Source organism: Oryctolagus cuniculus, chromosome 6, assembly GCF_051225735.1.
Source record: "Oryctolagus cuniculus isolate XC-2025 breed Fujian yellow rabbit chromosome 6, ASM5122573v1, whole genome shotgun sequence".
Classification (NCBI taxonomy): Eukaryota; Metazoa; Chordata; class Mammalia; order Lagomorpha; family Leporidae; genus Oryctolagus; species Oryctolagus cuniculus.
This window is the reverse complement of record NC_142872.1, coordinates 59,347,892-59,369,615: the sequence shown is the minus strand read 5'-3', so window position 1 is coordinate 59,369,615 and position 21,724 is coordinate 59,347,892. Positions and strand designations below refer to the sequence as shown.

At 39.4% G+C, this 21,724-nt stretch overlaps 1 protein-coding gene across 6 annotated transcripts in view; it reads right to left on the bottom strand.

Annotated features, from left to right (window-relative positions):
- The window catches only part of RANBP17 (RAN binding protein 17), a 370,153-nt gene that overhangs the window by 58,458 nt on the left and 289,971 nt on the right, over positions 1-21,724 (bottom strand). For all 6 annotated transcript variants that reach the window (XR_016236455.1, XR_016236460.1, XM_089336195.1 and 3 more), the window contains 3 exons: positions 18,655-18,743; positions 10,681-10,788; positions 8,350-8,432 (listed from right to left, as the gene is read on the bottom strand). Coding sequence is in view for 4 of the 6 variants with exons in the window: in XM_089336195.1 (XP_089192321.1) it covers positions 8,350-8,432; positions 10,681-10,788; positions 18,655-18,743 (280 nt within the window). In the remaining 2 variants the exon portion in view is untranslated. The remainder of the gene's footprint in view (positions 1-8,349; positions 8,433-10,680; positions 10,789-18,654; positions 18,744-21,724) is intronic.

The following is a 21,724-nucleotide window of genomic DNA, read 5'->3' as shown; positions in this document are numbered from 1 at the left end:
TATAAGGCAGCAATTCCTCTTCTGGGCATATAGTCAAAGGAAATGAAATCATCACCTTGCAAGGTATCTGTACTCCCGTGTTCACTGCAGCATAATCCACAATAGCCAAGGTAGGAAAGAACCTAGATGTCTACCGGTAGACGCATGCATGCATAAACCGTGGTACACTTAGGGGCGGGGAACCTTGTATCTGCCAAGGGCCATTTGGATGTTTATAGCATCATTTGTGGGCCATGTAAAATCATCAATTTAAAAATTAGCCTGCTACAGATTGATACAATCTCAAGTTTCTGCCTGTTGTTGCCTTGGCTAGACCAAATGATTTTGTGGGCCTTGCCTTATATGGTTCACTGGCCAGATGTTCCCCATTACTAAATACATAATGGAATATTATTCAGTCCTAAAAAGGAGATCTTACCATTTGCCACTACACTGATGAGCCTAGGGTACATTTATGCTAAACAAACAAGCCAGAAACAGAAAAATATTGCATGACCTCACATATATGTGGAATCTAAATGCATGGAGATCAGATAACAAAACAGTGGTTACCAGAGGCGTGGGAGAGGGGAAGAAATAGAGGGATGGAAGTCAGAGGATATATGGCATTAGATGTGCAGGAAGAATTCAGTTTAGAGATCTAATATATGACATGGGGTTATAGGAATTTTTTTTTAAAGATTTATTTATTGGGGCCAGTGCTGTGGTGCAGTGGGTTAACACCCTGGCCTGAGGTGCCAGCATCCCATATGGGCACTGGTTGAGCTGCTCCACTTCCAATCCAGCTCTCTGCTATGGCCTGGGAAAGCAGTACAGGATGGCCCAAGTCCTTGGGCCCCTGCACCCATGTGGGAGACCCTGATGAGGCTCCTGGCTCCAGATCAGCGCAGCTCCGGCCATTGTGGCCATTTGGGGAGTGAACCAGCAGATGGAGGACCTCTCTCTGTCTCTCTCTCTCCACCTTTCCTCTCTCTGTGTAACTCTGACCTTCAAATAAATAAACAAATCTTTAAAAAAATTTTAAAAAAGATTTATTTATTTACTTGAAAGTCAGAGTTACACAGATAGAGAAGGAGAGGCAGAGAGAGAGAGGGGTCTTCCATCCACTGGTTCACTCCCCAGATGTCTGCAATCGCTGGAGCTGCGCCTATCTGAAGCCAGGAATCCGGAACTTCCTCAGGGTCTCCCATGTGGGTGCAAGGACCCAAGGACTTGGGCCATTTTCCACTGCTTTCCCAGGCCATAGCAGAGAGCTGGATAGGAAGTAGAGCAGCCGGAACTTGAACCAGCGCCCATATGGGATGCTGGCATTGCAGGCGGCGGCTTTACCCGCTACAGAGCCAGCCCTGGAAATTGTAGTATATTTGGAATGCAAGCTAAATTAGCAGATTTTTAGATGCTCTTGACACAAAGACACATACCAAAAATGGGTAATCCTGAGATGATGGATATATTAATTGGCTATTTGCTTTACTATAGTAACTTTTTTTACTATCTCTCTCTCTCTATATATATATACCATAACATCATATTTATGCCTTAAATATACACATTAAAATTTACTTTTTTATATTTATTTATTTATTTGAAAGTCAGAGTTACACAGAGAGGAGAGACAGAGAGAGAGAGAGAGAGAGAGAGAGAGAGAGAGAGGTCTTCCATCCAATGGTTCACTCTCCAATTGGCTGCAACGGCCGGAGCTGTGCTAATCAGAAGCAAGGAGCCAGGAATTTCTTCTGGGTCTCCCACACAGGGGCCCAATGACTTGGGCCATCCTCCACTGCTTTCCCAGGCCATAGCAGAGAGCTGGATCAGAAGAGGAACAGCTGGGACTAGAACTAGCACCCACATGGGATGCTGGCGGTTCAGGCCAGGGTGTTAATCCACTGCACCACTTTGCTGGCCCCCAAAACTTACTTTTTTTAAAAAGGGTAAAGTTGGGGCCAGTGCTGTGGCACAGCAGGTTAAAGCCCTGGCCTAAAGTGCCAGCATCCCACATGGGCACCGGTCTAGTCCCAGCTGCTCCTTTTCTGGTCCAGCTCTCTGCTATGGCCTGGGATAGCAGTAGAAGATGGTTCAAGTCCTTGGGCCCCTGTACCCACATGGGAGACCAGGAAGAAGCTCCTGGCTCCTGGCTTCGGATTGGCACAGCTCTGGCCATTGCAGCCATCTGGGGAGTGAACCACTCTCTCTGTCTCTACCTCTCTCTGTAACTCTCTTTCAAATAAATAAAAAATAAATCTTAAAAATAAGGGTAAAGTTACGATTCCTTAATCTGACTCAGAAGTTACTTCCTAATTAGTCCCCTCCTATCTCTGTTACTGCCTGAAATTCCTTAGCATTTTCGTTGTCTCTAGCAACTTGAAATTCTCGCAGTTTCCTAATAGACCACGCTGTTTCATATTTATGTTCTTTGTAAAAGCTAGTGTCTGGTTTAAATGCCCCTTTCAAACTTCTGGGCCCTATCCTCATTCCTTCAAGAAATATTGCCTTCTCTGACCCTTCACTTTGAATTAGAAGTGTCTTCAAGGCTCCCATAGTACTCTGAATACTTTGCAAACATAACACAGAATGCAACGCATAACTCTTCATTTACTTGTCTGAATCCCCTGCTGAACTCAAGTTCCTTACAGGAAGATTTTTTTTCTTTTTTTGGTGTGTCTCATTTATCTTGCTATACTTTATAACTCTCACAGTACCAGATATGTAGTAAGTGCTCAATAAACATTAGCTGCATGGATGAAAGGATACACTAGCATATTATTGCCTATGTGCAGAAGCGGTCAAATTCAAATATTCGTGGTGATAAAAGAGATTTTCTAAGAGCAGCAGGCTCTTGGATTCACAGTGGAATATATTTCTCAGAGTATTGCTTTTATAAGTTACCTGAACCTGGTTTTGAGACTCTCTGCATATTGATTATTACATTATTTCCAAAGATTTTTTGTCAACTTTTGCTCTTTTCAAGATTGATTTTTATTTATTTGAAAGATAGAGTGACATAGAGAGAGGGAGAGTCAGAAAGAGAAAGATCTTCCATCTGCTGGTTCACTCTCCAAATGGCCACAATGGGAGGGGCTGGTCCAGGCTGAAACCAAGAGTCAGGAACTCTATCCAGGTCCCCCATGTGGGTGGAAGGGGTCCAAATACTTGGGCCATCTTCAGCTGCTTTCCCAGGTACATTAGTAGGAATTGGATCAGAAGTAGAGCAGCCTTATTTGCTACTTTGTTATTGTATGTCCTCAACTAAGTTTCTGATCAGATATAAGGCAATGTCTGTGGTTCCTGGATAATCTGTTTTCAAGAACTTATTTCCTAGTGGCATTTTATTAAGCCTCCAGTTATCTGAAGACCAAAGCATTCTTCAGCTATCTTCTTATAATAATTTTACTGTAAATATACAATCATAATCACCCATTCTTACAATCCTTCTACTAATACATGTCAATAATTTTCAAGCTCCTTAAAAACACATCTTAACAGGCAACATGTTCTACAACAAGTCTAGTGCAACTCTAGAGCTGGGTGGTTCTGGTCAAAGCAGGCCCTCTCCGCCCCTACTTTCTGAAGGGCCTCTGTGGTACCCTTACAGACCTCTGGGGTCCCGCTATATCCAATGTGAAAACCACTCGTTTGTTTTCTAGGTCACAATGAACACTTTACACATTCCATGCTTGCATACCTTAAAAGCATGCAGAGCTTATACTGCTTAAGAGACCCATGATCTGGGGCTGGTGTTGCGGCTCAGTAGGAAAAGCCACTGCCTGCCGTGCCCGCATCCCATATGGGTGCTGGTTCACACCCCAGCTGGTCCACTTCTGATCCAGCTACTTGCTAATGCACTTGGGAAAGCCCTGGAGGATGACCCAAGTCACCCAAGGATGACTCCTGGAACTATGTGAGAGACCCAGAAGAGGCTCCTGACTTTGGCATGGCCCAGCCCTGGGCCCTGGCGGCCATTTGGGGGAGTGAACCAGCAGATGGAAGATCTCTTTGTCTCTCCCTCTCTCTGTAACTCTTTAAAATAAATAAAAAATAAATCTTAAAAAATAAAGACCTCTGATATAAATTCTTAGATACAGTGAATAATCACAGCTTATTCTACCCATTTAACATTTAGATTTTCACCACTGAACTTTTTCAGTTTGGTTCCTAAGGAAGAAATAACAGCAGTTCCATTTTGGCAGCCTTATGAAAACAACCACTGTCTCTCCCTTCTGTGCGCTCTTCAACCAACAGATGTCACTAAAGATACCAGTACCCAGAGGCAAAGGAAAAGAAAAGATTAGACAAATAGAAATTGAGCATAAAAAACATCCAGTTCTTAAAACTGAGAAGTAGGTTTCCAAAGTAATAACATTTATTACACTGCATGCGGCATTTTAACCAAAAATTTAAGAAAGAAATTTCTTTTATTAAGTTGCTCAGGCTGAATGGATCATAGCACTAAGTTTTGAAATACATGTTCTTGAAGCAATTTAAAACTCATTAGAAATAATAGGCTTGGGCTAGTAGAAAATGTGGTAAAATTTAATCCTCATCCAAATGTTACCTGGGCTGTACAAACAGGAAATTGTTTTGTGCTACTGTGGCTAACCTCATTGCTGACCCTGAGCTGTAACGGCAAGAGCAGCGGAGAGCTGAAGCAAAATTAAAAACTTACATCAAAGTATATCATGACAGAATGTAGATAAATAAAACAGCATATCAAAAGTATTATTTTTCTGCCAGTCTCATGGAGCAGCAAGGTGGAGGTACCTCACAAAATGTATAACAAATCAGGTGCATGTGGAAATAAGTCCTTCCCCCTCCACATCACCCTAATCACTGACTACCTAATGCCCCCAGTGAGAGGTGAGCAGAGAAGAAACCCAGTGAGGACGGTGCCAGAAGGGATCACAGAATATTCTGGCCTCTCTCTTCCATGAGGTTCCCCTTTCTTCACCTTGGCTCACCAAAGAAATACATAATCCTGGCTCTTCTGTGTCCTCCTGGAACTCATTCATTTTCTAGTCCCCTGGCTGGCAACCACATGATCTCTCTCCAAGGACTGTATTAGAATCTCCAGAGGTAATATCACAGCTCATAAAACATTACAGAAGGCAAAGATTCACAAATAAGTTTGGCCGATGGGGGCCCGCACGGGAATCAGAGAAGGGCGAGCAATAGTTTTCTACTGCTCCGTGTTAAGCTCATGTGTAAGGTCACCGGTGCCACAGTTGAAGGACTTTCTCTGTTGAACTTCTGATTTCCCCTTTGTTTTGGGATAGGAATCACCATGCTTTAAAGAACAGTGCTTCATAAACATCCGAGGTGCAATCTTCCTGTGGCCACTCCCAAGAGGCAACAGGGTATTGCAAAGACTATTGTCTGAAGTCACACTGCCTTTGAAACAAAGTCCAGCTCAACTACTTTTCAGCCATGTGATATATATTCTCAACATTTATGAGCTTTAATTTCTTTATAAATCATAGCAACTAACTGGTCTAAGGACTTCTACACATTGTTAAATTGTATGCTCACAATCATCAAACAGGTATAATTTTCTTTGTTTAACAAGAGTGAAGCAAGACAAGCGAGCAACTTAACGAAGGTGAGACAACTGGTGAATGGCAGATCGTAATATCTATCTTGAGGATTAAATGGGGTAATGTATGATAAATAGCCTAACACAGGAGCAGACACATAATAGCTGATTTAAAAATGGGAGATGCTATTAATCTAAACTGAGAAACAGAGCCCTATTTGCTTACTTAGGGTAAGAAAATGCCAAACTCACTTCTCTTTTCAAGAATGCCTTAAAGGTTTTGTCTCTTTCCCCCTCTACCTCCTTTCTCCTTCCCCTTTCCTTCCTTTGGCTCCTTCTGTCTGCTCTCCTTCCTCCTAAGATTATCCTCACATATATATTTTTTCACAATTTTTGTTGCGATGCCTTTGGTCTATGTCAGACAACTTGATAAGAGACTGGACAGCTTTTGAACGAAGTTGATCAGCCCTGTCCTATGAGATTCCTTTTGGTGTCCCTTGCTGGACATATATTCTGTCCAAGGGAGCCAGTGATACTGGGAGAAGGGAGGCTCACTGCTTTTATCAGTTCTACTGCAATAGTGAATAAGCCCTAAAGGGAAAAAATATATTTAAAGAAAGACACAATCCAGAAAAAGGTGTGGCAAAGATAAAATTGTAATCAGTAACCGCAACCCAACATTTCTATAGTTAAATGCTTTACCAGCTGCTAAGTGATTCTTAATATATATATACACTGTTTCATTATGGGAATTATTAAGGGAAATCCCTTTAAAAGTAAAGAACTAAAGACTCAGCACCGGCTACAGGCAGAAGGAAGCAGGACAGTGTGATCCAAGCAGGAGGCATTCCTGAACAAAACAGTGATGTGGGACAGGGAACACCTGTCCTAAGAAGGCTGCCGGCTCAGTGAGCTAAGAGAAAGGCTTTAGATCCAGAACAGGCACCTTCAATGAGTACCTATCACAGGCTGTCCCCTGTGCCAGGCCAGTTCATTAACCCCCTTAATCCTAATTAGTAGGTGGGTCTGTAGGTATTTGCTATTCCTAATTTTATATATGAGAACATTGGGCACAAAGATGTATAGTGTTAATCGAAGGTCAAGGGCTTAGTTGATAAGCATTAGTACTAGCATTGGTATTTAGATCTTAAATCTCCAAAAATTGCTTTTCCTAATAGAACACACTGCATTTTAAAGGCGGTCCACCATATAGATCTTAGTATAATAAGACACTAATTGGCAAACTATATTTAGAATATTTAAAAAGAAGTCCATTTTTACCTCTACGATTTCTACTTTTTATGATTTTGAATGTGTCTATTTCCAAATAGATGTAACAGATGGAATTGCTGGTACAAATGAAAACAAGAGTGAAACTTTGCTGTCTTCAATAGGTGCTTTCTGAAGCTTCTGTACACGGACCACTGCGATATCCACACATCAAAGCATTTCAAACACAGGCTTACATAGCTGTGTAGCTCAGAGCCCCAGAATGCACTTTGAACTGATAAAAATAGTTGAAAACATCTACTGTTCTGTTTATTTATTTATTTATTTTTAAACAGCAAGCTTCTACTTTAAAAAAAGTGACATGCTAATCAGGCGTTTGGCACAGTGGTTAAGACCCTGCTTTTTGGTTATGCCCACATCCCATACTGAAGGGTCTGGGTTTGAGACCTAGTTCCACTTCCAATCCCAGCTTCCTACTAATAAGCACCCTGGGAGGTAGCAAGTAATGGCTCAAGTATTTGTGTCCCTTCCACCCATGTAGGAGACCCAGATTGAACTCCAGGCTCCTGGCTTCAGCCTGGCCCAGCCTCAGCTGTTGTGGGCATTTTGAAGGTGAATCAGTGAATAGAAGATCTCTATGTCTCTTTTTCTGTCTTTTAAATAAGTAAAAAATAAAAATTAATGTGCTTTCAATGGTTATTTCTCTCTCTCTCTAGTGCATGCACGCACGCACACACACACACACACACACACGAAATAGCCTTTATCTCTTTCTAGATACCCAAAAAGAAATATATGAGAACCGTAGGCAATGTTTGAGACCAAATTACTTAGAGCTCGCTGTTGACTTGGGAAAGTAAGTTCAGACAGGCAAAAAGGAAGAGGACAAAGGCAATGAAAGAAGGAGAGCACAAGAAACATCTCACGGGGAGAAATGCAATGTACAGAGCCCAGTTCAGGGTCAGTGTTCAGTCAGTATTTGCCAAATCAGATTACAGAGGGTTCCTATCCACCCTCTCCCAATTCCCTATTTACATCCAAGTTCCAGTGAGTAGAGAATTACCCCGATGAAGCTGTCAGAATTGGAAAGTTTTGGGTTTATTGTAGTTCTAAGGCACAGACTGCTAACCAAACTCTAAGATTTTTGGATTGTAATTGAATAGGACAATCTTTGTTATAGATGTCTGCTTCTAGGAATGCAGTTCCCAAAAGTTCCTTGTAATGCAATACTTACGGCTCTTTACAAGTACATTTCCTCAAATTCAGTGACCCAGGATAGCAAACTCCCTGATGTAACTTTTAGCACTTGTGAATATGCTATACCTTTTCAATATTCTAGTGCATTCCCTTTATCTACTGACACTGCATTTTTTTCCAAAAGAAATTCATCAAGTTGGTCAGGCATGATTTGTAGTCAAAGGCAGCTGCTTACTCCTCCAACATGATAGCTACCTGGCTTTCTGCACTCCTATTACCCACTTCACAAATTCATACGGATATGAAGCCTCAAAAGAACAAAATAACTAACATCTTTCTTTCCTCCAAAGAGATAAAGTTATATTGCACAGACAAATATGGAAAAGGATACTCACCATAAGTGCAAATCATTTTACTAGCTTCTCTGAAGAGAAGAATCCCATTAGGAGATGATACATCAAAATTCAAACGCTGAGATCTAAGAAATATAGCAAAAAAATTAGACTATATGTGCAGATGAAGAAATCAAATACAGGTTTAAAATGTCCAGCATTTTCTTTTATTAGAAGCAGCAGCAGTGAAATTATCCCTTAAAGTGCCATTCCATTCAACAACTGTTGATAAAATATGTATGTGAATTCCCTCACTGTTAAGGTACCAGACAATTAAGAAGAGCTATTCCCACTTATTTGTTGACTCAAAGAGTGCATTTCTTTATCTGTCAAAACAACATTCTGACATCCTGTATCCCAGATCTCTCACCTCTTTTCCTGTCATACAAAGTGCTGGATGGATAATGAGAATCATAAGCATAATAATAAAACCCCAGATGTAGATGTGTATGTTTACATAGATACCGAATAGAGATGTCTTTTTACATTTGAATGCTCCTACTGTGCCTAATACACATTTTAAAAACAGATTCTAAAGTGACAGATAGGAAATCCAGGTACCTTTAATACTGCACATATATTTAATGAATCATTTAATACTTCAGGCATATTTCAAACACATTAAATTACACTAAAGATTATAGTTTCCACCACACATACCTTCAGTAAAGAGATACAAATCTCAAAAATTTTCTGAGAACAATTCAACTTCCCTGGTTCCTGACAGACAGGGTAACAGTATGAGCAGCTAAAGAAATGACATGCTATCTTGACATAATATTCCTTTTTTTTTTTTAGTATCATCTTAGTTTTAGTTTGTTCTAATATGCCTTCCTGTTGTTCTTTCAAGAAATAATGATATATTGTTAAAAAGATGAGCAAACAAAACCAAACCAAAAAGTAAAGACATTGCTAAAGTTCTGTTTGTCAGGAATTGAATGAATTCCTGCATTTCCATGCTTTTTCAGAATGCTTTACTGTTTGGTACAATTATATCCTGGAGGTCATGTTATTATAAACATTTCCTATTGGCATACAATTCTTGATTACAGAAAAGGAATGCATATTCATAATTCACATTAGATTCTAGGAAAATATAGACAAAATGATGCATTTTCTGAGATAACACATTTTCACTAGATAATTCTTAGCATAATTGTTCTGGATATGAATTATCTGCCTAGGGCAGACATAAAATCCTTTACAATATTCAATACAATGATTTTTTTGCTTTAATATTAAATGTTGTATCAGTAATACTAATATCAGTTATCTGGCTAAATGTTAGAATTTAATAAGAAAAAAACCCTTAAATTTCCAATAGAAAATAGAAAGCCATTTTCCCCTTATTATTTCAGGCACCAATGAGATTTTTTTTTTTAAACCAACAGCTCTGAAAAAAATAATACTCACATTTCTTTATTTGCCAGGTCTTTTTCCACCTCTTGCTTTAGAGTAAAAATGTTAAATTACTGCTGTGACCAGAGATAAAATTAGAGCTGCAACTAATAGTCCTTCCCTGTTTGGGTATCTCCCTTCCGACACGCAGTTTACAGAGGAATTGATGAGGCAAGATGGCTAAGTGACAGGTAATTTGGTGCTAAGCCATATTCACAATGACATATTTTAAAGAGGTAAACACAATTAGCTTGTTGCAGTTTTCTCTTTTACCCTTTTCTCTTTTATTACTCTTTGCTAATATTTATATGCAGAGTGTTTAAATCTCTGCCAGTCTATGCAAATTATAAGGTCAACTAGGCAATTTCTGAGAAGTGTTGTAGTTGCTATTTCAATGAAAATTGTGAGTGCATAAATCACCCAAATATATGCATCTAGGCATAGAGGAAGAAACATAATTTAGAAGTCAAACCCAGGGATAATCCCCAGAGCTCCTGAGGCAAACAACTATGTGCCCATAAATTGCTCTGGGAGTCAGCGTCTTTATCCATACATGATTCGCCTCTACACAGAGACGTCCAAACTTCTTTCCTGCTTTAAAATCCTGCAGACTTGCAATCAGGTGGTGAAACAGTTAAAACAGCCGCTCTCCCTCCATTTTGTGATTTTGAATAATTTAAATAATGGTGGCTGCAGTCTCCCCAATTTTTTCCAATTTTTATAGTCCTCACATAGACTGAAGTATACTATGCCCTTTCTCGCAAAGGGTCTCAACGTCAAGTCTCTAATCCTATTGTTTTCACGGACCACCTTAAATGGTGGTTCCTGGGATTTTGGTAGGCCTTGAACACACGCACACCAGCTAGGAAAGTGTGATCTCTGGAGAGTCTGAACATAGCAGCAGACTGTTTCTTCACTCCTTGTCACACTGCTTACCTGTTCTGCATCAGCTCTGCCAAGAGTTTCAGGATGGGAGTTGTACACGCCGGCTCTCCATACCACCGTTCAACAGCCCTCTGAAGAATGGGAAGGTATGTTGGGTACCTTTTATAAAGTCTGTTAAAGAATTTAAGGGTCAAAAGACATACTGTTCCTGAAAAAATCAGTGCCACTTAAAAGTGAAAAAAAAAAAAAGGTGGGGAGAGGCATCCACATTTCTGTGTTTAGTGTACAATGGCAGTTTTACAAATCTCTAACCTGTTCAGTTATAAGTTTTTCTGGAGCTGCAAACAATTTGCTGTGCAGAAGACATACCTTTAAAGTATCACACAAAGTTACACACTTAAAGACTCATGTTTAATGTCGTAGGAAAGAAAAACAAATTGAGTTAATGAGGACGAAAACATATTTGAAATATTAGTATCAGGGTTTCTTGGGCACTATACTGAGAACAAACATTTTTTACTATAAGAATTTTAAAACATATAACATCAAAGAGAAACACTAACAAATCCCAAATATCTATCTCAAAGCTTCAAAATTCCTTACATTCTTTTTCCCCCCTTTAAGTTGCTCAGCTCTCTGCTTGGTCCCACTGTAGCTCAAGGAACACCTGGGATGCCAGCCTGAAGAAAAGCTTTGGCTAACTATTAATCTGCAAGGTAGTGCACCAAAAGGGAGCCTCACATACGTGCAAGGCACAATCCTCAAACCCCTTCATTAACACTAAGGACTGGATGCCTCCGATAAACCATCAGAACCTGGAAACCTGACTCAGTTCCACTGGCCCTTTTCCCCATCACTGGCCTTTTCCTTGCCCAATGGACACACAAATATAGGATTAAGGAACAGAACTGCAGAAAAAAAAAAGCTCTATGCCACTGTCTTCCTCACCGCCCTCCCCTCTCCCCACCCTGTTCTCTCTTTCTGATGTTTCCCAATGTGTCTGTCTTTTTGTTTCAGAACAAAGTGCTGAAGTGAATCACTTCATGGTGTTCCCGTTCTGTTACAGGTAGAGATCTCCAGGTAAGAATGGTCACCACAAGTTTCTTCTAGGCTCTTAACAATAAATATTAAATTCCTTAGCATGGCATATAAGGCCCTTTAAGATCTGGTTCCTTTCTACCTCCATTCTCATCTCTTAATGCTTCTGCTCTATCTATGGCTGGGCTATTCATAACTCCCTACACGGCCACGGACGCCGACACCCGTCTCTGTTCTATATACTGCTTCTGCTGCCTACCACATCCCTGTCTTTCAATACCTAGCTCAAGTTTCACCTCTCCTGAGATGCCTTCTCTATTTTGTCAAAAGGGCATCAGCCTCTTCCACATCTTTGTTCAATCAGCACTCCTGACCACTTCTCTCTTATAACAGTGTATTAGAGTTGATTGCTCATGTCATCCGTCTGCCTCATTAGATGGTGAATTTCTACAATCTCTCTGCTAACTCCTATTTTACCCTAAGATTTCAATACAGGTGTCAGGAAGAATTATTCCAGGAAGCCTTTTCTGACCTTGTGTGAACACCCCACTCCTATGTCCTGATATGGCGGTGGAACCCTGTGCTAGTACTGTCTATTTCTCCTACTTTAAGTTTTTTGAGGGTAGGGACTGAGTCCCTATACATGCACAGGATTGGTACAAAGTAGATTTCAACATACTGTACTTGTTGTCAACCTGCCAACCTCAAAATGAGGTGTAGCATATCTGGTTGGAACTACTATTTAGAAGTGGGTGTTGCACTGCAGTGCGTTAAGCTAACCCGTGGGATGCCTGCCTCCCGTATGGAAGTGCCTAGGATGAAGTCCTGCTTCTGCTTCCCATCTAGCTTTCTGCTAATGCACATCCTGGGAGGCAGGAGTTGATGGCTCAAGTGCTTGAGTTCTGCCACCCATGTGGGAAACCCAGATGGAGTTCCTGGCTCCTGGCTTTGGTCTGGCTCAGCCTTGGCAGTTGTGGGCATTTAAAGGGGAGTGAACTAGCAGATGGAAGATACTGCACTCTGCTTTCCAGAAAAGTAACAAAAAGGAACTACTATTTAAAAAAATCCTTAACTGTGCATTTTACTCTGAGGTTTTAGAAAAATATCTGCATAATGTTCCAAGAAAAGAAATGCTTTAAAGCCTTAAGAGTAGAATGCTCCCTAAAAGTGAAAAGAAAAAAACTCCTTTGCCAGAGATACCATGTCAAGTTTCTATTTGCATATACACAATTTAACAAATACTTACCGAAGTCCTACTCTGTAACAAGCACTGTCTTAGACTCTCTGCAGACACCACTGAACAAAACACTAAAAAATCCCTGCCCTCATGGAATTTAATTCTCATAATATATAAAATAAAAAAAATTAGAAAGTACTTCAAAGGAAACTAAAGTAGCGAAGGGTGAGAAGTGAGTGTATAGGTGTGAGCGAGGTTTCAGTGGGATGAAGACGAAAAAAGTCCATCAGTGAATCTGAGGACTAGCTTTATTTTGGCTGTTGTCAGATAATTACTGTTTTGTTTTTTCTAAGGACTAGGGAAGCTGCTATTTCTGACAAACAGTAGAAGCTAGGTGTGATGTTCTGTGTGCTAGGGGCCAGCGATCGCGAGTTAGGGAAGCCACGGCTTTTATACTTAGGGAGTTTGTGGTCATTTCAGGATGGCAGACATGTAAGAGGGACGCTTAGAGTATTACAAGTCTGAAGCAGGGCCAGAGAAGCCAGGTGAGAAAATATTTCACCAAGACATCTCCTGAGCATAAACCTAGTCATCATTCATGGAAAAGCATCAGGGAGCTTCATCGGGAAACTGAGAAGATCCAAGTCTCAGGACCTCAGAATACTGGAGGCACACCCGGCCCCTTTGCAAAGCACTCTGAAGGCATTAGGGCCATCATATTTTTCAGAGCACACTGCATTCACTGTGGGCTAAGGCCGGGGTACGAGGGGATGCTCCCTTTCCTGTCTGGAATGAGAGTGCTGACAATTCTAATATGCTTCTGACAGAGGTGACTGCCACAGAGAAAATGAGTGATTATTGGAAAGCAGAGAGGAGGTCTACTAAGCAGGGAGGTTAAAGGGCTTCAGAGTGGGATGCCAGGCTCAGATTACGGGGTGACAGTCCGGACCCACTCCGGGAGTTTAATTTTCCAGCGGTCTTGTGAGGACTACATAGACACAGATAGGAGCAAGAAAGTGGGGGCCCTTAGTGGAACATGCACAGATCAAATTGCTTTCATATACCCCTTCTCAATGAATTCCTACTTTCTGTATCAGATACATGAAAAATCAAAGGCATTAATGATAGGACATTTCCTTATGGGATGCCAAATATGAAAAAAATGAAAAGTATCAGGTTTTGTTCTTCCCATGCATTCATCCATCCATTAGTAGTAGTTACTACCTGCTGGACCCCAAGAAAACAGCAATGAGTAAAAACAGAATTCTTTTCTTTTGGGGTTTCACAGTAGAGAAGGCATCATATACATTAGAAGGCAACATCAGAGTTTTTGTTAAAATTCTTATGAGATGAGGGTCTGAGGATGTGGTTCCAGAAAAAAAAATAGCCTGCCAGTTCAGAGCTCGTTTTAAAGGTACTCCATGAACACGCAAATACCTGGATGCTTTTCCATGATGGTAACTGCAGCTGCTGGAAGCCTTTCCCCTCTTTCATCTGGAAAATATGGGTTTTTCAAAGTTGAGTTAACTCAACTTTCACTTCTTCTGGGAAGCCTTCCTTCTTTTATCCAAAACACCAAACTCTTCCTCGTATATTGTCATATGACATTTTGCATGCACCTTTGTTGACATTTAATTGTTTATTAGTTTTTCACATACTCATAAGGCTGTGAGCTTCTAAACAGCAATATGTTTTATTCATTCTTGTGCTGCATGTGCCTGGCCTGGAACACTCACAAAAATGCTAGCTGAACGGTGATTTTTTTTCAGATTTGCTTTCTTCCCTATTTTAGTTTGTCCAATGTGATATTGCCAATTATTTTTTTCTTGATTTTGTTAGTCAAATTCACCCATTGATTTATATTACCTATGGAATTCACTTAATATTCAAGGGTCCCAGAAAACTTACATACTTCCAACCATGAAATAAGTTGTCCATAATAAAACATCTTCTTCATTATTCACTTCCTAAACCTGGTGGTGATGAGGACAGCAGAAAATCTCTCTGCCTATTTCCACACGGTCCAAGCCCTACACGATTTGGTAAGATCCAGAGCCTTTCCCAATTCCCCAGCTAAATACAACCATTCTTCCATTTTATCTATGGCACTTTTCTAGATTTTATTATAAGTCATTTATATAGATATCTAACTGACTCCATTAAATTATAAGCTCACTCTGGGTAGGATTTGTGTTGATGTAATCTATATCCCTCATGAAATCTAGTACATTGGACTGAGGAGGCCTAATTTGTTGAATAAGTGAGTAAACAGGATTCCTTTGTCTCATTACATATTAGGGAAAGGAACAGCAGTGGAGTATTTACTTTCTGCCAGACATTGTAATAAGCCCTTTACATGATCACAGACGCAGACACTCAACATTTCCCGCAACATATCAGTCAGACAAGTATTCACAGTCCCATTACACAGAAGAGAACACGGATGCTGGGACACTAACTTACCCAAGATCCACAGGTTGTTGAGTGGTGGAACAAAGACTAAAGACTGAGAATACCCCCTTTCAAAGTTTGTGCTCTTTCACATATCTCATTGTTTGGCCTTGTCTTTGTATAATATGTTTACACACACTGACAAACAGCCCCGACTGCCTGGCTCAAAAGTGAGCTCAAAAGTCTTATGAGTATTAGGAAAACAAGAAGACCCAGTGTGGGGGCCGGCGCTGTGGCACAGGTTAATCCTCCACCTGCAGTGCCAGCATCCCATATGGGCGCCGGTTTGAGTCCCTACTGCTCCATTTCCGATTCAGCTCTCTGCTACGGCCTGGGAAAGCAGTAGAAGATGGCCCAAGTGCTTGGGCCCCTGCACCCATGTGGGAGACCCAGAAGAAGCTCCTGGCTCTGGATTGGCCCAGCTCTGGTCATTGCAGCCATTTGGGGAGTGAACCAGCAGATGGAAGACCTCTCTCTGTCTCTGCTTCTCTGTCTGTAACTCTGCCTCTCAAATAAATAAATAAAATCTTAAAAAAAAAAAAAAAAAGACCAGCATGAGGAAATAATGTCATACACATTCCTTTCCCCACCCCAACCCCCAGCTTCCCTCTGGAGTCTTGATACTTCAGCCTCGGTGTGATCCGAGAAAAGTTTAAACGAGGTGATTAACTGCACTGTAAGGAAAGGTGTTTGCTTACTGCTGTGTTCCTACTATAGGAGCAAAGAAGTAAATCAATGATCCTCCTTCAATTCTCCAGTCATGGAAACTATTTGTCAAGATGGTTGCTATGTAGTTTCAGGCAATTTAGTTTTGGGAGGACACAGTGATAAGCAATGTAGTTTGTGTAGCAGTTAATGCAGTCAGTATTTACAGAAATGTTTCTGAATTAAATAGCTAACCACTAAAATACCATTTTATCAAATAATCGCCATAAATAAAATGCATTTTGACTTTAAGATGACATGTACTCTTATAGGATGTTTCTTCTGCATACTAAGGATTGTATAACAAATTAAAGAACATAACACTTATGTGGATAAAAGGCAAATAAACTTTCCCCAGCAGTAATGTGGGAATCATCACTGACGGTTTGACATATCAATATTTCAGGAAGAACAAATGACTTTCATATCCATGTTATTTTTATCATATATTTATTCATTTTTGCATTACTTTAATACTTTGGAAAGAATCTGTACTTTATCACCTGAAACTGCTTAAAGTATTTTGAAATATTTTAATAAAGCTTTTTGAATTATCAAATAATGCAACTTTTAAACAAATTTTACTATTATTATAAATATTTGCTCTTCATCCCTTGCCCAAAGGAGAACTATAAATCTTGTCTCAACTGAATGAACACCATTTATCATATTCATTTCGTTGTCAATACAATTATGAAAAGCCTTTGGCCTTTTCCCAAGGAAGCTGATTTGCTACTGAAACTCAATTATTATAAGCAAGGCCAGTACCAAACCACCCTATTTGGCAATCTAACATAGCTTCCTGCATAACTGACACTTCGCCCTCCGCCCCTGACCCTAATAACGTCAACATCTATGGTCAAATGGAGGAGACAATGGTTTCTAGTTCAAAACAAAACATTCAGTCCCAACATTTTCCATTTGCTATTTTCTGCCATCTGCTGGACAAAAGTTTTATTTCAAATAAGTGTCAAAAAGAAGGAACTGAGATAGGAAATGGGAAATAGACTGAATTAAAAATAATCTTCTATAAATTTTGGTCAGTATCAATTATGGCAGATATTTCTAGTAACAATGAGTGGGAAGTTTCTGATCACGATTCAGTTAAAATTGCAAAACAGGGCAACATGAAATGCTAATTGCTGGACAGTCTAGAGTTCTACCTGGTTTTCTACAACCACATCAACTTTAAAGTGTCAAAACTAGATTTTGTGATTTTTTTCAAATGAAAGTTTTGGCTTTTGGAGATGCTTAGAGAAATTAAAGGGTCATGTGTAATTCTAGTTTGTCCTTCGTGTACATTACATGCTGATATAAAACATGTACATGACTCCTCAAAGACAGAAAAATCTCTCTAACCTTTCCTCGGCCACATAAATCTGATGAAGAGGTTTTAATAGTAATTATAAAGATAGGTCAGTACTCAAATTAATATGCAAGAATTTTCAGTCCTCCCTAAAATATGCTCAGATCCCCATTAGTTATGTTTTTGGTCACAACCGTGGCATGGCAGCTGAAAATTATCTTTTGCATATTATATCTACATATGCATATGATATCTACATATGCATATAATATCTACATATGAAGTAGATATGGCAAAAAAGTTAAAAACTGCCAAATCTTAAAAAAAGTGTCAAAAAAAAGAAAAGTTTTTTTTGCAATCTGATTTATAAAGGAAGTTTGAATTTGAACAAAACAACCGAGAAACAGTGTGACTTTAAAAGGAAATTAGTTTTCTGACTACAAATTTTTTTATGGGCTCTGATGGCTTCACGTACAGAAGGCGTGAATCATTGTATTATACTTAGTTTGACTTGTATAAATTATCACTTCCTATTAGGATTGAAGCTATTCATAAAATACTATTAAAATAATATTAACCATTTATGGATACTGAATTTGTACGAGCCATTATATAAAGTAATTATGTACTTTTGTCATAGTAAGTAATGCTACTGGGCGGTCTCTTTTTGAACACCATGAAACCAAGTCTCAGAGAGGTGAGATGACTTACCCAGGTTTACACAACAAATGAAGAGCTGGGCCTTCAAGTCTGGTCCATCTAACACCAGTCTACGCTCTTTTTTGCTGTTTACATGATGAGGCATTTCTGTGGGGGATTTTAACATTTTTCTGTCTGTAGTAAGCCTTGGCAAAGGTAAATTTTAAATGAAATGACAAATCCTGGCCATTTATCTCTCCCCTTTCGTATCCATTAATATGATGAAAACCTGCAGCATGATGAGTTAAGCCTCAAAGAGATAAAGTGACCTTCTGAGCCTTGCTAATTGAGATGAAGTAGAGATTCAAATCTCCTGGAAAATGCCAAATGGTAGTATTCATTGATCCCAAGTAAAGATGTTAGCCAGATTATCTCTGCAATCCCAGCATAAACAATCGTTTGGGGGAAGTGATTTTTAAGTTGTCAATATTTAATGGCACCAAAAAACTGACCTCTCTGAGCTGGGTCTCCAAATGCTGTGCTCAGTTATCTGCACTGCTGCCACTGTGCTGTAATTTTTAGCTGATTACACATTAGTTCATTTAGCTTTGTTTCCTCTTCCCTACTGTGCCATACTATTAAACGAAAGCGAGGGGCCTGGCATCCCTCTGTGCACAGAGCTGGTATTGTCACAGTGTAATAAGGATACATCCAGTCAAACAGCATGGTGTAGCTGGTCTTTGTGTTCAGTGCAAAGGCAATCCCTCGAAGATCTCTTGCCAGCCCGATCAACATACGCTGTCAGTGGGAAAGAGATACAGTAATTGATTTTCACGTTAGCGCAGAGCAGATGGAGTAATAATCAGGCAATAATGACCACATATCTGATTTTGATTCATTAGCTAAAATGTCTCGCTCAGATCCCTTTCTATAGAAAACCATAGACTCTTTAAACAAACAGAACATCAAATCTGTTCACCAACTCCACTTTGCTTCGTATAAATGGAGCTAAGTAATAATTTCAGTAGCTTAGGAAAATTTAAATTAATACATCTTGTTTCTGAATAATGCTAAAGTAGAAATAAAAATAATAATAAAGCCAGGATCACAAAACAGATATGCCCAGGGTATGCACATTATTTCATAGCAGCAAATCTTAACAATATCAACTTGTATGAAATTAGTCTTTGATAGTTAGTGTCTACCTTGGAAACATATTGGCATCTAAAGATTCCTAATGAATATCTTTAATGACTCTGGATAAAATAAAACTGGCTCAGTGACCCACTGGTACTATGATGTACTCAGAATGACAGTCACATTCCCCAAGCAAGGAAAAGACATAAGAATAAAAGAGTTCTATATTTGATGTCCTAAGGCTTGAATTTGAATCCCAGTTTTATTTAAGACTTAAGGCAAGGCAACTTATCAGTCTCAGTTTTCTCACCTATGAAAGGGGTTAATAATGCCTCTTTCACAGAGGTACTATGATGAATAATTTAAGAAATTCACATAAAAATGTCTAGCCAGAGCCTGATACGCAGCAAGCGTTCCACACACATAAACTTTTAGAGGAAAACAAACAGACCCTTGACTCGCATTCTGGACTCTTAATTAAGCTGTCCTTAGGATAATGCTTGGAAAGATAAAAAGGAAACCCATGAACAGATGCCAGGATGTCAGAACAAAAAGCACAAACAAACATAACTGCAAAACAAGGTGGTTGGATAACTGAGATAAGCAACTGTGATTTCTGAAGATACTGTTTCAGTAGAAATATTCTACCAGAAAGTGCTCTCTAAACTCCTTTTCTTCAGATTTTCTCTTTCTTCATACTTTGGTAATTAATGAAAACCTTTTTAGCAAGGAGTTTAAATTATCATTAGGGAGAAGGCAACACATCCTGATCTTCATCTTAATGACTGAATACCATTTCAAAGTAGCAAATTAGAGTTAAACTGTCGGAAAGTATCTGAAATTTTTCATCCTCCCTACTCTTCCTAAAAGTTGATTTGACTTAACCAGGTGTTGACTACAAGAGTATTTAATTTATGTGTAAGAATGATGGTTTCCTATATTTCTGAATCTGAGAACTCTGAATTTCCGTGTCTGCTTCTTTAAAATGACCTACTTTTTCTCTCATAATCTTACCAGTCCTTGTTTTTCTATAATTGGCCGGCCTCAATGTAGTTACTTCATGTGACCTGCTATTAAAACACCACCAACAGCAACAGCAACAGCAACAGCCAAAAATCTAAATCATTCTGCCTTTTGCTTTTCTTTTACCACCTGGAACTGTTCTCCTCCTTCTCAGCTTTCCACGATCTATGCAGTCTCCCGAACAAAACAGAACCTCTAAGGAGCCTTCCTCGAACAATTCTTACTACTGTGTTTGCAATCTTTCTACTAACAGTCTTTTTGTTCTATTTTTAATTTATGTACAAATACAGGTAAAAGGTGACTCTTCAAATAATCTTAAGTTTCTGCACACGTATAAGATACTCATCACTCAACTCTAAATTTGTCATCAGGAACCATGAGTTTTACTTTCCTTGTGGCTAGTATAAAGGCTCTTAGTAAAATATTTATTGCAGTCTCATTGTACAGAGGTTAATTTTTAGTTGATCATAAATCTTCTTTCCTTAAAAGATGCCAAGGTAATAGAAATGCTTTAACTAACTCAAATCTACAGTTCTTCTGATTGCAGTAAAATGTGGCTATGAAATTGTATCCTACCAATTCATTTCACTTTAGAAAATAGTACAAAGCAGAGGAAACACATGATAACTAAATTTATGTTTTAAATAAATTCCACAGGGTAGGTATATGTGAATAAGATACAAATTTCTTATGCTCAAAATTATCTCTTATCTCAAAGCAGAAGAACAAAGTCCTATAATAATCCACACAGACACACTAGCGTACTAACAGAGTATTTCCTCCATAGTTACAACATACCCTGCTCTGGAATGAGACAGAACCCTGCTAACTAGAAGCTCAATCAGGCTGCTAACTAATCTGGGAGCTAAGAGGTGATCTGATGGAAATTTAGGGGGGGAGGAGCCACGGTTTACCATCTCATTTAGAATAGCACAAAGAGGTCTATTTTTAAAGTTGCCTTTCTCCTATGATTGGTCAACACTAGATTGATCTGAAAATAATTTTAGTAAGGCAATTCTGCGGAGTATGGCAAGTCTGGGGATCTACGTGGATTCCTTTTTTGGACAGTTCAAGGAGAAACTGATGAGTACTTCAGTCCGCTGCACGGTGGAAGTTGTCTGCGTGCCAACTGCGAGACAGATAGGCTGGGAAACAGCTGAAACGTGGCTCCTTCCACCCTGACCCCCAAAACAGGGTTTCTAATGGAAAGTCTGACAGACCCTTTACTGTAGTGGCACTACTGGGGGCGGCTATAATATTATCCTCATAATTCTACTATATAATAACAACAAAGAAAAAGAAGGTGAAGGGTCATTGTGCTTTGTCTTTAGAATTAAGATGGCTGTCTTCATCCTTACAGCATACTCTTAATTCTGGAGACACATCTTAATAACCTCTAAATAGTTCCAACAAAAGAGCCGTGTCAGAGGAATGAGCAGGCCCCAAGGTGTTTCAACTGGAGTGTTTTCATCTGCCTTTATTGCTCTATCCCTCTCCAGAATTAAGGCAATAACCTGTGATAAATTATTCAGGAACTGCTACAGGGATCAAAGCAAAATCATTCTGTTAAAGTGCTGTTTGCAACATTTGGCACTTAGTGCGAAAACTTTTAATGTGCG